This window comes from Nansenia antarctica, assembly GCF_963989245.1.
Source record: "Nansenia antarctica genome assembly, chromosome: 4".
Lineage (NCBI taxonomy): Eukaryota > Metazoa > Chordata > Actinopteri > Argentiniformes > Microstomatidae > Nansenia > Nansenia antarctica.
In genome coordinates this window covers 19,693,152-19,710,925 of record NC_137689.1, presented here as the reverse complement: position 1 = coordinate 19,710,925, position 17,774 = coordinate 19,693,152, and the positions used below count along the sequence as shown (strand labels likewise).

The following is a 17,774-nucleotide window of genomic DNA, read 5'->3' as shown; positions in this document are numbered from 1 at the left end:
GTGTGTGTGTGTGTGTGTGTGTGTGTGTGAGTGAAGGGGATGGGGGGGGGGGGGGGTGTAGACTAAGCCCTTTGTATTATTATTTTTTATCCGTAAATGTGTTTGTCCCGATACCGACAGCCACTTAGCAGTGAAGTTATGTTTCCGCTTTGGGTAAATGTCGCTAAGAATGCACTTAAGGCAGTAGAAAGCAGGTCAATGTAAATGCACCAGAGAAAACCACATGTGCATCCCACGGATATAGCCGCTGGATTATTCCCTCGCAAAACATCGTAATTTCTCTGTTCGCTAATGATCCCGGATAACTGCCCTCTAATCCCCACTCCATTAATTAAAAAGAGCACGAGCGCACGGAAAGCCTCGCCATCTGCTGTGGTTTCATTCCGGTAGACAGATTGTGTTTTCAGCTTATTTAAAACAAGCCAGGGGATTGGGGCGTTTTTAGAGCAGGCGGGTGGACTGTGATGGAGTGATGAGAGGATGACCTCTCTCCGGTGAGAGACACTGAGCTCCATCTCTCTTAATACGCACGGATATGGACTAACGGGTGTTTAGATGCAGTTTCTTACACGAATACATATTTAAATATTTTAAACATACGAATAGGTCTGCAGTCTTTGAAAAATGTGGACACGTTGTCCATATAAATAAGGCAAGAAGCGAAACAACGTGTTCATTGTGAACTTCATGTGATATTGTGTATGTCATGTATTTGGAATAAGATAATTTGTCACCCATTCCGTTGAAACTGTGATAAAGATAAACTGTCGCATGTTTGAGTAGTGCGAAAGATTATGGTGTATGGTTCTCAAACTGGAATCACAGCAGATGTCGCCTGTCCCTATCGGAATACTGGGATTGAGCCAATAAATAAATAAATACACACACACACACACACACACACACACACACACCAGAGCACCACAATGCTAATCAGAGACAGGCACCATCTCTCAACACTCCCCTCCCTCCTCCCTCCCTCCCTCCCTCTCTCTCTCTCTCTCTCTCTCTCTCTCTCTCTCTCTCTCTCTCTCTCTCTCTCTCTCTCTCTCTCTCTCTCTCTCTCTCTCTCACACACACACACTCATAGGCACTCACTCGGAACGAGCGCATCGGCTCCATCCATGTCAAGTTGTGGATGCTGTGAGTTTGTTCATGCACTACATCGTTTTTTATTTTGTAGAATTTGTGTCCAAAGTACTTTTGAGTTGATTTACGCGGTGTTTAACTGATACCCTGCCTAGCAGGATAGTGTTCGGTTATGGAGCGCGCGATTCTGATTGTAAACTAGCGCTGGCTGTGCGTCGTGGAGATGGACATCCGAGGCGCGAAGAGACGGTTGGCGGGGACGTGGCAGGTGACATGCCTTGCGCTCATTGCATGTGTCCTGGATTTAGTTTTGGCGCAGATTCGCTATTCAATCCCAGAGGAGCTGGAACATGGGGCTTTTGTTGGAAATATTGCAGAGGACCTGGGTTTAGACGTTGAGAGACTCTCTGCGCGCAGATTCAGAATTGTTTCAGGTGCAAAAAAGCAATATCTGGAGGTGAATTTAGAAAACGGTATTTTATTCGTGAATGAAAGAATTGATCGCGAGGAACTTTGTGAACAGAGTCAATCTTGCTCTTTCCATTTGCAAGTGGTAATCGAAAACCCTTTAGAACTGTACCGGGTAGAGGTCGAGATTTTAGATGTGAATGATTACTCTCCCAGTTTTTCGTGGAGCGAGTTTAATTTGGATATATCCGAGTCGGCGGTGCCCGGGTCCCGCTTCCCGCTGGAGAGCGCGCAGGACTTGGACGTTGGCAGCAATGCTCTCCGCTCGTATTTGTTGAGCGTTAACGAACATTTCGTCTTGGACATTCAGACGCGCAGCGACGGTAGTAAGTTTGCGGAGTTGGTCCTGGAGAGCCCGCTGGACAGAGAGCAGCAGAGGACGCACCAAATGGTGTTGACAGCTGTGGATGGAGGTGCGCCTGAAAAATCCGGGACAGCGCAAATCAATATAACAGTTCTGGATGCTAATGACAACGCGCCAGTGTTCGACCAGTCTTTCTACAGAGTGAGGCTTGTCGAAAATGCACCTAAAGGCACCGTTGTCATTCAACTCAATGCGTCCGATTTGGATGAGGGACCTAACGCGGATATCACATACTCCTTCAGCGGACATGCTCCTATAAAGGTGCGCGAGCTTTTCCACGTCGACCCCCGTACTGGAGAGATCAAAGTGAAAGGGCCCATAGATTACGAAAAGGCCAGGATGCATGAGATATATGTTCAAGCTAAAGACAAGGGACCCTCGGCAGTGGCCGTTCACTGCAAAGTGTTGGTAAATGTCTTAGATGTGAATGACAACCTTCCAGAGGTTATCTTGACGTCAGTGTCCACACCCGTCCAAGAGGACGCACCTCCGGGGACTGTGATAGCGGTCATCAGCGTCATGGACCGGGACTCCGGTGAAAACGGGAATGTTGACTGTGAAATCCCGCATCATGTCCCGTTCCAGCTCCATTCCTCTTTTAAGAACTATTACACTTTGGTTACGTGTGATTTTCTGGACAGGGAGACTGTGCCTGAGTATAACATCACTCTCACCGCCAGAGATATGGGCGCGCCTCCCCTATTCACCAGGACAACTATTTTAGTTCAAGTGTCAGACATGAATGATAACGCACCCCGATTCAAGCAGCCATCATACACAGTATATTTGTCTGAGAATAATGCACCAGGAGCCTCTATTTGCTCAGTTACTGCCCTGGATCCAGATTCGGACCAAAACGCGTATCTCTCCTACTCTATTCTGGAAGGTGACATACAGGGGATGTCAGTATCCACCTACGTCTCCATAAACTCGGATAACGGAAATATTTACGCACTGCGATCTTTTGACCATGAACAGCTAAGAAACTTTAAGATTCTGGTCCAAGCACAAGATGCTGGCTTCCCGCCCCTCAGCACAAATGTTACTGTGAATGTCTTTATTTTAGACCAAAATGACAACGCACCGGTCATCTTATCGCCTGTACCCCACAATGGCACGGCGGCGACTGAAGTAGTGTCCAGGTCGGTAGACGCTGGTTACCTTGTGGCGGAGATCACTGCGATGGACTCAGACGCGGGACAAAACTCGCGTCTTTTCTACCAGGTGCTCCAGGCGACAGACCCGAGCTTGTTCAGTGTCGCCCTGTACACGGGCGAAATCAGGACGATTCGCCGATTGGTGGATAAAGACCCCATAAGGCAAATGCTGGTCGTCCTGGTCAAGGACAACGGTCAGCCGCCCCTTTCGGCCACAGTCTCCATCATCCTGTCAGTTGTTGACAGCGTGCCAGAATCGCAGCCTGATTTCGGCGACCTCTCGCTGAGCCCGCAGTACCGCTCGAACCTCACGCTGTACTTAATAGTGTCTCTGGGCGCCATCTCGTTCACGTTTCTGCTGGCTATTATTGTCCTGGCTACGATAAAGGGACACAGGGACAGAGACAGACATTCCATTCAGGGATACAACTTCCCTCACGGTGGGTGGTGCTGCGGGTTTCAGTCAGAGGACGAGTCTACCACTGATGTGTTCAAGAAGTCCAACTTAAACGTGCATATATCCACAGGCACTAAAGGATCCACCAACTGCGTGGAGGCGAATGTCAACGGCCCCCTTTCTCAGGCATACTGCTACAAGATGTGTCTGACCCCGGAATCATCCAAGAGCGATTTCATGTTTTTAAAGTCATGCAGTCCGATAACGGTAACTCCACAAAATAACGCCAAGAGCGCAGACTACCCCACATCGGGTTGGAGAGAACACGACCACAGTCAGCTAGTGAACAACGGAGCCACTACTCCGAATGAGGTAAAATGCTGTTCCAAATGAAATACCTATGCTATTTGCATCTTGTTTTTTTTTTATGATAATCGTTCAATGGAGCCTACAACAAATGCATTGGCCAAAACTCTTCCAAATATGTTCCAAGTATTTACGCACCACAGATCCGTATCCGTCGTAGCCCATGTTACATTTCAATAAAAAACATGAAAATATGCATGATGATTTTCGATTGAAATGGAGTAAATAACATCAGAGTCGAGACTCGAGACATAATCTGCTAGGAAACTTGAAAAACGCATACATAATATAGCCTAATATAATATACAATATAATACCATCATCCTCTTCAAGAGATGTTATATTTATCTGCTCACATTAAGAGAGAGATCATGTTAAGTATTCCGTTTAGATAAACAAAGACAATTATTATTTTAATTTCGCCTCAGACATTTAGAAATATGCATAGTTCTGTTCACCAAGAAGCTGACTTTGAAAAGCCTTGAGAGTTAATAGAGCATGACATCTATAGTTTGGACCGTATAAATAATGAATAGCATACAATAATAATAATAATAATAATAATAATAATTTTAAAAGTTATTATATAACTATATATATATATATATATATATATATATATATATATATATATATATATATATATATATATATATATATATATATATATAAAGACCCCATGCCCAAGGACCTCCCCCTAATTTGGCCACTATGATGAATCATGACAGAACCATATCTGCCCATGACCTTTGATCAGAATGTTTCAAAACTATACAAGGATTGTTGTCTGTGTTTGACGTGTGAGAACACAAAAAGGGGAGATGATCCTGCACCTGGCTTCAAGGCCATCAGACACTTCTTCCCAGACAGAAACTCCCTAAATTCCCATGCTATTACAATGGTCATGTGAGCTCGTAGGGTACAAATACTGATAAGTGCATATTAAAATAGAAAACTCACAACCCATATATATATATATATATATATATATATATATAAAGTTAATAATGAAATTAAGAAATATATAAGTACATGCATATGCATAGCCTACCTATTTTCCTGCCAGAGGATGGTGTTCCTTATAATAAATAATAATACATATATTATATATAATGTATTACAAGGAACTCTATAGTATAGACTCTAACTCATCCCTCCCAAGGGTTTCCCCATCGTGCCACTGGGGGGCAATATCCACAAGTACTGCACAGTCCTGTCCTGTCCTGTGAAGACCATTTAAGATGTCCCATCTTCTCCTCCAAAACCTAATTCTAGTCATGTGATATGTAATGCAGTAGATGATTCCGTCTGTAACTGAATAACTAACAGTAAGTTATATTATTTGTAAGAGCTATAGGTACCCAATGGTTTTGGATAACACTATGTTCCTGGTTATTTGGTATTAACTAGGCCTCATTAGTGGCAACAATTGATCCTTTCTGGCAATTACTTGAAATCGTTTAGCCTAATTTGTAACTTCTAACAAATGGCACTTTCTGGTGTTTTGTACAATAAATCACCAATTGACCTAGCTAGTATTAGGTAACAAGCATGCACTTATACTGTTACTGTGCAGTAGTCAAGGGGACCTGTAAATAAAGTTTCCTCATTTGACATCATGAGATTTATAAGTTAAGTCGTTTTGTAAATACTGTTTTGCTGAGCTCTGCATCCTCCATTTTGCAGCTCAAGCAAGCAAACAAGGACTGGACATTGACAAAAAACTTACGGAATTCGGCGCACTTGAGGTGAACAAAATATATTAAAATAACACACACACACAAACACACACACACACACACACACACACACACCAGTGTGTGTGGTGATTGCAATTCATTATGTATCCTTCTCTTTCCACAGCTATAGCTCTGTAAACATGGAAAGAACCCTCCCTCGTAGACCTCAGCTGGATCCAGAGGGTTTCTCCTGTCCTGTTACACCACAGCACTGGACCTGGGGCAGTCACATGCATGGTATGTAGACTATGAACCAACAGTGATGAACAATAACGATACCAACACTGAAAGATAAATACATACATGACAGGTGAGCTGTCTGGAATATTGAAACCAAAACATGACACGAAGACAATGAACAAAAGATACTTCAGTGAAGAAGTAGATGAACATTGGATCAGCATATTATTAACTGTGAAATTACTAACCAATGTGAGATTATACAATATTGCAACCTATTATTTATATGAATGGAGTGTTAGTTCATGGAGTTGCATACGTGTTTTCAGTGGCAGGCAAGTTGCAATCAGGCCCTAGACTCACCATTGCTGCTAAACAGAGAAAATAAATTACTTTAAATAACACACCCCATTTCTCTGACACACTATCTCATGGCTTATCGTTGCAAAAACCACACAGACTTATCTTACACCTTCTCTTTGGTGATTGTGCTTTGATAATAGAATATAAGATGTCCTCACAAGTCGGAGGGGTTCCAACTCGTTCGTGGACTCCAAGGTACCCCCAACCCCACTCTGCACAGCCACCACCTGACTACCAGCACAACGTCTACATCCCTGGCACGCCATCTGGATACTGCACTCTGAGGCCAGTGCCCCGAGGTGAACTGGATGTCTACAACTCCTTCTCTACCTTTGGAAAGAAGAAGAGGTTCATCTCACACTATGACCCAAGAGAGGACGGCCTGATCAATGACTTTTTTAAATGAATACAGCAGAATAGACTGCACATACAATCAAAAGACAATATTTCGTCAATGTGAATTATTGAATTATTAATGATTCATATCAATCAACCCATACGTAATTACCCTTTGTATGTAATGAAATTCAAATGTTATTCAAATTATCTGTTTTGATCCATGCTCCCTCAACTGGACCATATGAACACCTAACTAACAACATGGCAGTAGTACAGTATGTCTTATTGTAATGCTATCATTCAACAGTAGCTACCCATATAATTCCATTCAGAGCCATATATGCATATATCTATATGACGTTGATCATGTGCAATCCTGGTTTATAGTACTGCATGGTGCTGTTAGCACTGGATGGTGATTGATGATGGTGGTGGTGAAACAAATAATTTATGTTTATGATGATGAGATATTTTTGGACAATATGAATATCTGCTGTGTTGATAATAATAATGATGGTGATGATGATGATGATGATGATGATGATAATGATGATGATGTGATGACCCTAACCTGCTCCAACATCTTCTGTTATGACAATAGCATGTATCTCAAGATGTATTGTACTCTAATACCCATTGTTTTGACCCACCTAGATTCATGAACATTTGTAGTATGTGTAAAATCTTAAACAATTGCTGACCATGGTATTGTACTTTTGTGACAAATGGGGGTTAGGCAGTAGCGACAGATGACAGACAGAAAGCCGGGGTTTAAAAGCGGTTGAATGAAGAGGCTTGATTGATTTCAGATGGTAAACTTGACAGGCATGTATTTGTGTACGGATAACAAGGTATATGGCTACACATTGTTTTTAATGTAATTTTGTGTAGCACACGAAAGACGCTAAATTGACCCTATTTTCTCTGGTTTCCCTCAACCGACGCGAGGCTTCTCCAGTTGACTCTCCCTGATATTTCCCCCGGTATTTCGTCACTAGTTTATATCTGCTGTTCATGCGTTTCTATAGTCGGCACATAGACCCTCTCACATTAGGCTACACGATTTCTGGCAGAAAAGAATCGGCACCTCCAAGACGTGGAAAGGCACGGCAATTTCACCTTGATCATGAAAAATCGTCGGGCACGGGATAAACGTTAACCTTTAGTTCTACAAGGGGTGCCTTAGCACATAGGCCTAAAACTGTAAGCAGGCGTCAGTTGCCCTTTTTGGCGTCAGAACAGAAATCCCAATATACAAATGTATTCAATTTCCAACTCGTGATGTTAGAATTATAAGGTTCTATCTCCATTTTTGTCAAAATTGAGTTTTTTTACATAATCTGATCCATTAGGTGTTTATCAATGCCTGTGTGGTGTTATGTTTACAATGTTGACATTTTTGAGTTAGTAATTAATAAAATACAAAGGTTCCATCTCATAAAACATAATAGAATGTAAAAACATTGACGCTCAATATCTCTGAACTACCCTAAACGGAGATAGAACCTTATAATTCTAAGCTCACGAACTATTGATAACTTATCACCCACACTAGGTCTATATGCTGCAGTGCTGCTGTCCAAACCAGGAGGTGCTGAATTCGCTATTGAAGACTTGCTGCCTTCACGTGGTTTAAAGGTCCACGGTTGAATTTAAAATCAGATGCAGATGACATAAATGGTGCTTCGCCTTCCCATCTAAAACACCTGATTACAATACTTACACATGACGAACTTTAAAAGCAGGGTTTACCCATTGTCTCAAACTTAATGCGTGAAAGAGCCACAGTTTAGGGTTTAACGTAGGCTATAGCCTACCATTTAGCCATATCATATCAGATAACTTCTTATAACTTGTTAATTTGTGTCGGTGAACATTATTCATTATTGCATTCATAGTAAAAACATTGGCTAACTATTTTGTATTGCACACACACCATGTCGCTCTTCCTAGAAGAAAAGTGACGACCCAGGTCGTGACGTTAGAATTATAAGGTTCTATCTCCATTTTTGTCAAAATTGAGTTTTTTACATAGTCTGATCCATTAGGTGTTTATTAATGCCTGTGTGGTGTTATTTGTAAAATGTTGACATGTTTTAGTTGGTAATTCATAAAATACAAAGGTTCCATCTCACAAAACATAATGGAATGTAAAAACTTTGACACTCAATATCTCTGAACTACCCTAAACGGAGATAGAACCTTATAATTCTAAACTCACGAGCTGACGTCATCACGATTGGGAGAGAGAGGAACGAACCGCAGTTACGCCGCGTGGAGGCTTGGGAGGAAATCCACCTGACAGAGGCAATGGAACCGAATATCTTTCACATCAGCTATAGCCAAACGATTTAACGACATTCGGATGTGACAACAGACTGATACGAGTGTTATACTTCTAAGATTTTGCAATAATGGCACTAACCATTTTATCCATGAGAACAAGATGCGTCGCGATTCCCTTTGTATTCAGTGTGATGTGGGGAATTGCTTTGTCCGTTACTCGCTATTCTATTCCCGAGGAGATGCAAGAGGGCTCCGTTGTTGCAAACTTGGCCACGGATTTGGGACTCGACGTCCGCAGTCTGGTTGAACGCATGGCCAAGCTCGATGTCATCCACAGTAAGAAATACCTGGACATTAACAAAGAAACGGGAGAGCTGTACATCCTCGAAAAGATAGACAGAGAATACATATGCACCAGTAAGACAACCTCTTGTTTTCTGAAAATGGATGTCATATTTGAAAACCCTATTCGGATTTTTAACGTTGAGCTGGAAATAATGGACATTAATGACAATGCGCCCATTTTTCGAAGGGAGACAATGCACTTGGATATTTCAGAATCCACTGCTCCGGGAGAGAGATTCTCTTTAACAAATGCTGTTGATGCAGATGTGGGTGCGAATTCTATAAAGACGTACTACTTAAGCGAAAGCAAGTCTTTTACAATTGATATACAAACGGGAAGTGATGGCTCTAAATATGTCGATTTAGTTCTTAATAGTAATTTAGACCGAGAGGACCAGGCAGTGCATCGTTTGATTCTAACCGCTGTGGACGGGGGGGTTCCTGCGCGTTCAGGCACGGCCAGCATTATCGTTCGGGTTCTGGATATCAACGACAACGCCCCCTTTTTTAACCAGCAGATATACGCAGTGAACGTTACCGAAAACTCCCCGATTGGAACTCTGGTAATGAAGTTGAACGCAACAGATTTGGACGAGGGCCCAAACGCAGAGATGATCTATTCCTACACATTATACACGTCCGAAAAGACACAGGAAAAGTTCTCTCTCAATTCGAACACTGGAGAAATCAAGGTGAAGGATGTGATCGATTTTGAGGAAAGTCAAAGTTTTGAGATGCACATCCAGGCCAAAGACAAAGGATCCAATCCGCTATCCGGAGAGTGCAGAATGATGGTGTATATCACCGATCTGAATGACAACTATCCCGAAGTAACCGTTAAATCTTTTAAAAGCACAGTTAAGGAAGACGTGGCCATTGGAACGTTAATAGCAGTGATCAGTATCAACGACAGGGACTCGGGGGACAATGGTGAAGTTGAACTCACTTTGAATCAACAGGCAATTTTACCCTTCGTCCTTAATAAGTCTTCGGATGATTACTTTGCTCTTATTGTTTCGGAACACCTGGACCGTGAGAAGATTCCTAAATATGACATCACCTTTATAGTCACCGATAAAGGCACGCCTCCCTTGTCTGAGCAGGAGACCATCACCTTGGAGATTCTGGACGTCAACGATAACGCGCCAGTATTCCCCCAGTCCTTCTACTCAATCCACGTGGTGGAGAACAACTCGCCCGGCGCGCTGTTGACGTCACTCAGTGCTTTTGACCCGGATCTCCATGAAAACCAGTATCTGGTCTATTTTATCATGGAGAAGGAGATCGTAAATACATCTATGTCTATGCTATTCTCCATTAATCCAGAGAACGGTAATCTTTACGCACTGAAGACCTTTGATTATGAGAGAGAGAGGGAGTTCCTTTTCCACATTGAAGCTAGAGACTCTGGTGTGCCTCCTCTCAGCAGCAATGTGACTGTCCACATCACCATTGTGGACCAAAATGACAACACCCCTCTCATTGTGTCACCGTGGCGTGCCCAGGGCTCTGTCATTGAGGAGGTCATCCCGAGGTCCACCGATAAGGGATACTTGGTGGCCAAAGTGATCGCCATTGACGCAGACTCAGTGCAGAACTCACGGGTCACATACCAAATTCTCCAAATCAGTGATTCGACACTTTTCAGTTTAGATCAGTACAATGGGGAGATCCGGACTACGAGAATGTTCAGTTATAGGGACCCACGTCATCAGCGGCTGGTCGTTGTCGCCAAGGACAATGGAGACCCTTCTCTCTCTGCCACAGTAACCATCAAGATTTTAACAGTCGAACACGTGGTGACATCATTTTCGGACACTACTGAGGTGCCTTTGGAATATGACGTGTTCACAGACTTGAACCTGTATTTGGTGATTGGTTTGGGTTCGGTGTCCTTCCTGTTACTGATCACCATATTGGTGATCATCGTGCTGAAGTGTCAGAAACCCAAGCCTATCAAGATGATGCCTGTTCCACAGAATAGGAACAGTGTGATAAGCAGGAACAGTTATGTCAGTTCGAGGAGCTCCACCATTGCGGATTCAACCCTGATATCCAGTGATGCCTACTGGTACAGCTTGTTTTTAGCAGAGACCAGGAAGGGCAAGGTGGTGGTTCGACAGCCCATAGTACCCAAGGGAGCAGGGTACTTTGTGTCCAGTATACCCAGGAGCACAGGGCCCACTGAGACCAGTGACTCAAGAGCATCTACGCTACAGGTACGCATGCCTCTGAAATCTATAGGCTTTAAATCTTCAATCTGTCATTTAAAAGTGTCAAAATAAAATGAGGGATGGGGTTGGAGAAAATATCGCTCTCAAATTCATAGACAGAAGATATACAATGTGTATACATTCATGTTTGTAAACATTGGAGTAGAACAGTCTTATATTTTGGGGATGCAATAAGACAGTTGTATTAAGCTCATGAGGCTATCTATTAGTAATATTCTTCAATAATATAATATGTATATATCAAACATATAGATATCTAACAGCAGCTTCACAAATTATGGATCGTGGCCTAACAATCTAGGGCCTCAGAGGAAATGCATCCCATCTCTCTTTTTGTCCCGTGGTTTGATTGGGTGGTGACATTTCTGTCACGTAGGCCACAGCAGTGTTTATGTGTTTTATAACACAGCATATTTTAACTGAGCAACATTTTTAACAACTAATAAGATATTATTTTAATAACTAATATGATATTTTAGGTGTGTTTCTACCTAGCCAGTACACCCTCTTCATGCTAGTGTTTCTGAGGAGGGTGTCCCAGCTAGTTTCTACCACACAGATGACTGGTCTCCTGACTTACTTCACAATGTCATATTCTTCAGAGGAGAGCCTGAATCCTGTGCCACCTCGCTGGGCTACATTAATTATGTTAACTGACTAATCCCCTCTCCTTTAATGAAAGTCTACTGATATGTGCCCTGTAATAGGGTATTTATATCCACATATTGTATTTTTATCCTTGCAAGATGTTTGAGGTTGGATAAAGAAGTCTTCTCAGAAATGTATTGAACATGTCTCCAGGTTTTATTATGTTTTGTTAAGTTGTGGTGCATTTATGTGGTGTTTTACATGGGTATAGCTCTTAGTGTATAATCATTATGCAGACAACAACACAGAGACTATTTGCCTTTGGTTTGCCCTGCAGTATTTCACTCTACTAAGGCTTTGCTTGGTTTGCTTATTGAAGTCATTGAGCCATGCTCATTCCCAGTTGTGTTATGCCACTTCCTCTCATGGTTAGCACATGCAATTTTAATAACAAGAAAGTGTTTTCAAGAATATCTGTCTGGTATTGTTTCAGACATTACCACACTCTGAGGTATATTCAAAATCAAGGCTGAGATTTGTTAATGTCAAAGGAAAGTAACCCAGAACATACAGTATTTCGTTTTCTGAACGCCTTCCAGTTGTTTGTCAGCATATAATGCAAACGAGCTACACAGTTAGGGCTGTGCAATGGATAGAAGAGTGTGTTCATCAGGTAAATATAAGATATGACACAGCTCTTAAACACTTGTGTGTTTACCCTAATTACTCTTTTTTTTGCAGATATCTGTCTGTTTAGGTGCACACCTTCTTTTCAGGTTGAGGTCCAGGAGGCTGTGTGGGACTGAACTTTAATTTGAATTCTGTTCTGAATTAGGAACTACGCGGAATCTCCCCTCAATACTATTGACACAATATACATGGCATGAAAACTGATTGATGTTGACTTAAAAGTAATTTCATTGGAGGAAAGGTTTGGAATGTGTGTGAATGTCAAAAAACAACATTTCCATCATTCAAAGGTGTGTGTGTGTGTGTGTGTGTGTGTGTGTGTGTGTGTGTGTGTGTGTGAATGCATGTGTGTGCGTGCGTCCATCCATGTGTGTCTGTTGGACTATGACCATTGAACCTGTCTCTTTTTCTATTCTTAAGTACTCAAAATGAAAGGAAGCCCATTCTACAGCTAGAGGTATGCTGGTTGCAGATTACCGTACATGTTGTGGGAGCGCTGTGATTGGTGTAGCAGAAACTAGACATGTGTTTCTCAGTCTTCCTTCTTTTGGTGAAATTTACTCTGTTCTGCTCTAATGATTGGACGCCTAACTGCTATTCATATCATATAAATGATATCAGGCCTTTGGTGTCTATATTCCGTCTCGGCCTGAGTCCAGTTTCCTTTTTCAAAATAAGGCTTGGATTATATAATGTCAGCAAAGAGCAGACAGACCTTAATTCTCAGAGAGGATACAGAGAGAGCTGGATGAATTCCCGGCCTCTCTATTTTCTCTCGTTCTTTCCCCGTCCCCCTCCCTTGACACACACTGCACACTCTCCTTCCCACTGACCTTCACTGAAATGCTTGTGTGAGCTATGAATATTAGATTGGCAAATCTCTCTATTGCAGGAAACCAATCACTCACTGACAGCAGAGATTAGGCCTAAAGTGGCTGGCACAGGTCAGAGTAGTAATGGTAACATGGGGTTTGGTTGGCAGAGTCTCAGGGTAAAGCAATAGCACAGATAAAGGATGATATTAAGCTACTTGAGCTCTCTGCCTGTGTGCCTACCTCTAAACAGTGACTGCATCCAGTCCAAGTCTGACACCCACCCATCTTCATCCACATGTTAGTTCTGCCAGTCTTCCGGTTGCAGGGATCTTTTACCATTGGTTTAAAAACCAGGAGTAATGATGAAAGGATGACCTGCTCAAAGCCTGTCAGCATGGTGTCAGACAGCGGCCACCAGAAACTGTGGCCTTCATAGACACACAACCTATATAGAGCCCTGCACGCACGCATGCACGCACGCACGCAAGCACAAGCACACACACACGCACACACACACACACACACACACGCACACACACACACACACACACACACACACACACACACACACACACACACACACACACACACACACACACACACACACACACACACACACACACACACACACACACACACACACACACACACACACCGGCACTATCTATCTTCCACTCCCCCACACTGTGATGTGCATGTCTCTATGATACATGTCTCCTTTTCTGTTTCCCTATTTTTGTCATTTGTTTGGTTTTATTCAAATTTCCCTTGCTTGTTTTCTTTTTTTCTTTTTTTTTTAACCTGGCCTAGATTCACTTGATTTAATATTTTAATTTGGCCTGATATTCAATTTCTGTGGGGATGAAAAAGAGAATAATGAAAAAGAAAATGTAGCCAATTTCATGGAATTCACCATGCACAGCATCCTGTATAATCCAGAGGCATGATATTATTAACTACATCCAGATGAATGATGCGTCTCAGTACTTGCAATCCACCTCTGTTTGATTGACGGTGGCAGTAACCCAGTCAAACCCCAGTTGAGGGATACCAAGTTACAATTGCATGAATTGTGACTTTCTATAGGCTGTCAGTCAAGTTGATCTCCTCCTATCTTGGCTAATAGTATTTTCTATTTATTGGCAGGAGTACAGCAGTGACCTGCCATGACATCATCACTTCTTCTTCGTGGGGGTACTCCACAGGGAAACAGAGCAACACCAACACGCCTCTGTCAATCACTGGAATCCAACAGTTACCTCTGGGGCCAGCTCATCTAACCCTCTGCCCAAACACACCACACCAACCACCTCAGCAACTGTAAACTACCTTCGGTATCCTCCATCAAGCATGAATCTGCATGGCTACATCAATAGGTACTTGTATTTAAAAATGATCAAAAAGACGGAAGGAACTTCAGATACTATCAGGTTATTTTTTGGACAAAATCAGAGTGAGGTCATTGTGGATATGCCTTCCCTGGAACCTTTGAAAGTAATCTTAGGACCGGACACTCCTTCGCTTCTGAAATCCTTGACTACGTTATTTCTACAGGACGAATACAACACATTTGATGCAAATAAGAAAGCTGTCATGTCTTTCAGGGGTTTCCTCATTGCAATGTTATTATGAGTCATAGTAGCAAATTGTGGTATGTGTATAGTTTCACACACACCCTCAGAAAACAAAACAGCATTAAACAACACGATTCAATGCGAAAAGAACCAGGGTAAACATATTCTTCCATACATCTCTGTTCACGTGTGAAAGTGGAGAAATATTTCATCAGTCATATACGTATATTCTTTTGATTGAATGTTATGTATTAAGACCCAGAGCATCAACCAATAGTATTGGATGATTCACTTCTTGAGACATATCATGAGACATGTATGTTGAGTTGCTAATGATTTAGACCAAACATATCTAAATCCTGCCATCTTATGAGTCAGCCAGGAGAGAAGTATCCCATGGTGCTACACTACACATTGCGGGCAGGGATAATTCTCACCGTTCAAACATGCGTTAGTGATATTCGACACCAGTGATATTCTACCTTTCACCCTCAGCTTCTCAATTCAAAGCACAGAATTAATAACTTTTACTGTGAGACTCTCATGTCCTGGGAACATCTCAGGACAGCAAGAAATACCAGTATTTATCCCTTGCCCGCCTGTCTGTCCCACTTACATAAAAGGGTTTACGTCATAGCACCTCATATCTCCATCTGAGCTCTCTCAATCTAACTTGCACAGGCCTCTGCCAGGCTCCTATTTCCGCCTATTGAATCCAAGAGTTCCAGTGTTCCTCTCACTGTGAAAACAGCCTCAGAGAATCAGCCTAAGGAGAAAGCGGTGTAACAGCGGGGGCTTTGAAGAATAAACTATGTATACTATAAATGAAAAATGTAATGTTTCAAAAGAAAAAAAAGTATTTATTAATGTGTTTTGGAGATGTATTTATGTTTGGCATGGTACAATACAATACCCTGGCCATATTTTTAAGGTTTACAATGTTTTAGGAATTTTCATGTTTTTATGGAATATTTGATTGATTCTTAATGCTGCTTTTTATGTGACTTACTCAAGTGCATTCTGTGCTGTATGATATTGGTTGTGCAGTACATCAAATGTTGTTTTATTTGATAAAGTGTACATTCTAAATTATCACTCAAATGTTAATGGAGTGCTCCATTGCATAAAATGTAGCCAAAATGCTATTTTCTTCTAAGTGTCCACAGACTTAGAGAGTAGCTCCTCCTTCTGCAGAACTGTAAAGCTTAGAGATTTCATGTAAGTCATTAGGTCCTGGGCATGAGTAAGTACAGACAGCAGTATGTTGAAGATATGGAGGTTGAAAAAGGACAGAGAAAATGATATGAGAGAGAGAGAGAGATTATGCTATTCCTTTGAGGTCAGTACTTGACCTCAAGTCCTGTACTCACAGTCCACCCGATCTTCCATTTCAAATGAAAACCACTTCAACTTCCTCTAAATACTCTGTATGTCAAACATAGTTTCAAGACCACTGAAATACCACACAACAGACTGTAATTTACCCTCCCCATTTTCTCTTTCCCCCACTGAAACCCAATCTTTCTGTGTCTTTTCCTCTCCCCTCACTCTGTGGGGCTCTGGGGTTTATTGCAAATTTGGGTTACAAAAATATACTCCAACTAAACACAAACCTAATGAGCTCTGTATGCCCCTTGCGCATTAGAACAGAGCATGTGATTGGAGGAGAGTGAGATAATGGTGCTTTATCCAGATTTCCAAGTCATGATTATTACCAGGGATAAGATGCCATCTGGATTGACTTAGATCCCAGGCATTGACGAAAATCTACTCAGCAGCCATTGGCTGAGCGATGTGACCTGAGACCCAAGAACACGACTTTGAACAGATGTTCTATGAGAACCGATGGATGGGTTTAAACCTGGATCTGTATAACTCCTTACGGATCAGCATAACTACTTTATACTTTGTGTTTTTTGATACTGTATACTTTTGATATCTGCTGTAAGATGTGTACTGTGTTTGATGGCACAGGAGGGTGTTTGCGCTGCTTGCTTGGTACCATGCAGATGTGTCTGTTTGTCTATTTTGTGCAGACTGCTTATCCTTGCATTTTAATTCTGCTGTCTGACTGTATCTGCCTCTCTCAGCATCTGCCTCTCTGAGGTGGCCTTTTTTACAGGGGTGAGTGGGTGCAAAACCCCGACTGGCAGTTGACTTCAAGATGGCGTGGGAGAGAATGGCCTTGCTTCGATTTATTTTTTATTAAAAGACTGTTTTGATGTTGTTTCTGTTGCTTAAGTGTTCAACTTGTACAGTAGGTGCAGACGTGAATAAAGCTTTAAGATCTAAGCTTCTCTGTCGTGTCTCTTCTGAATGTCTTCTGAGTTGAAGTTATCGATGGTGATAGGATCCTTCAACCTCCCCGCTTCTGCATGCTGACCCAGTTTCCCCCTCCTACATGCTAATTCAAAACTGAGGAAGAGGAGCCAGCAGTTCAGATCAGAGACGTAGACGGTAGCGTTATTGTGGTGATTATTTACCTTATTTCATTGACTGCCCACACGGCACAGAACCGGCCCTGATGTATGCTCTCTGTTAGGACAGTACATACTGTAGTTTCAACCATGCACACCACTGCAGATGATTGATGGAAGTAGGCCGGCTGCCAGAAATGACCCGGCACCTAGGAAACGGTTGCCGTGACAACCGCACCACCTTCCTGTGATTACGGAGGAGGGAAGGGAGCTTATCATGAATACCCGGCTTTCTATTTTCTCTCCCTCACTCCCTCTCTCATTTGCTCTGTCTCCCACTTGCTCAAATGAAACCGGCTGCTC

General features: G+C 42.3%; 2 protein-coding genes across 2 annotated transcripts; both read left to right on the top strand.

The window, feature by feature from the left end:
• Positions 1–1,312: 1,312 nt before the first annotated feature.
• LOC308155057 (protocadherin-10) lies at positions 1,313–6,529 on the top strand (the record flags this gene model as incomplete). The annotated part of the gene is made up of 4 exons (XM_080528291.1): positions 1,313–3,847; positions 5,528–5,589; positions 5,705–5,817; positions 6,264–6,529. 4 exons carry the CDS (start codon positions 1,313–1,315, stop codon positions 6,527–6,529), a joined length of 2,976 nt encoding a protein of 991 aa, XP_080384417.1.
• A 2,410-nt stretch (positions 6,530–8,939) lies between these two features.
• Positions 8,940–12,721, top strand: LOC308155851 (protocadherin alpha-C2; the record flags this gene model as incomplete). The annotated part of the gene is made up of 2 exons (XM_080529221.1): positions 8,940–11,312; positions 12,692–12,721. 2 exons carry the CDS (start codon positions 8,940–8,942, stop codon positions 12,719–12,721), a joined length of 2,403 nt encoding a protein of 800 aa, XP_080385347.1.
• Positions 12,722–17,774: the final 5,053 nt, after the last annotated feature.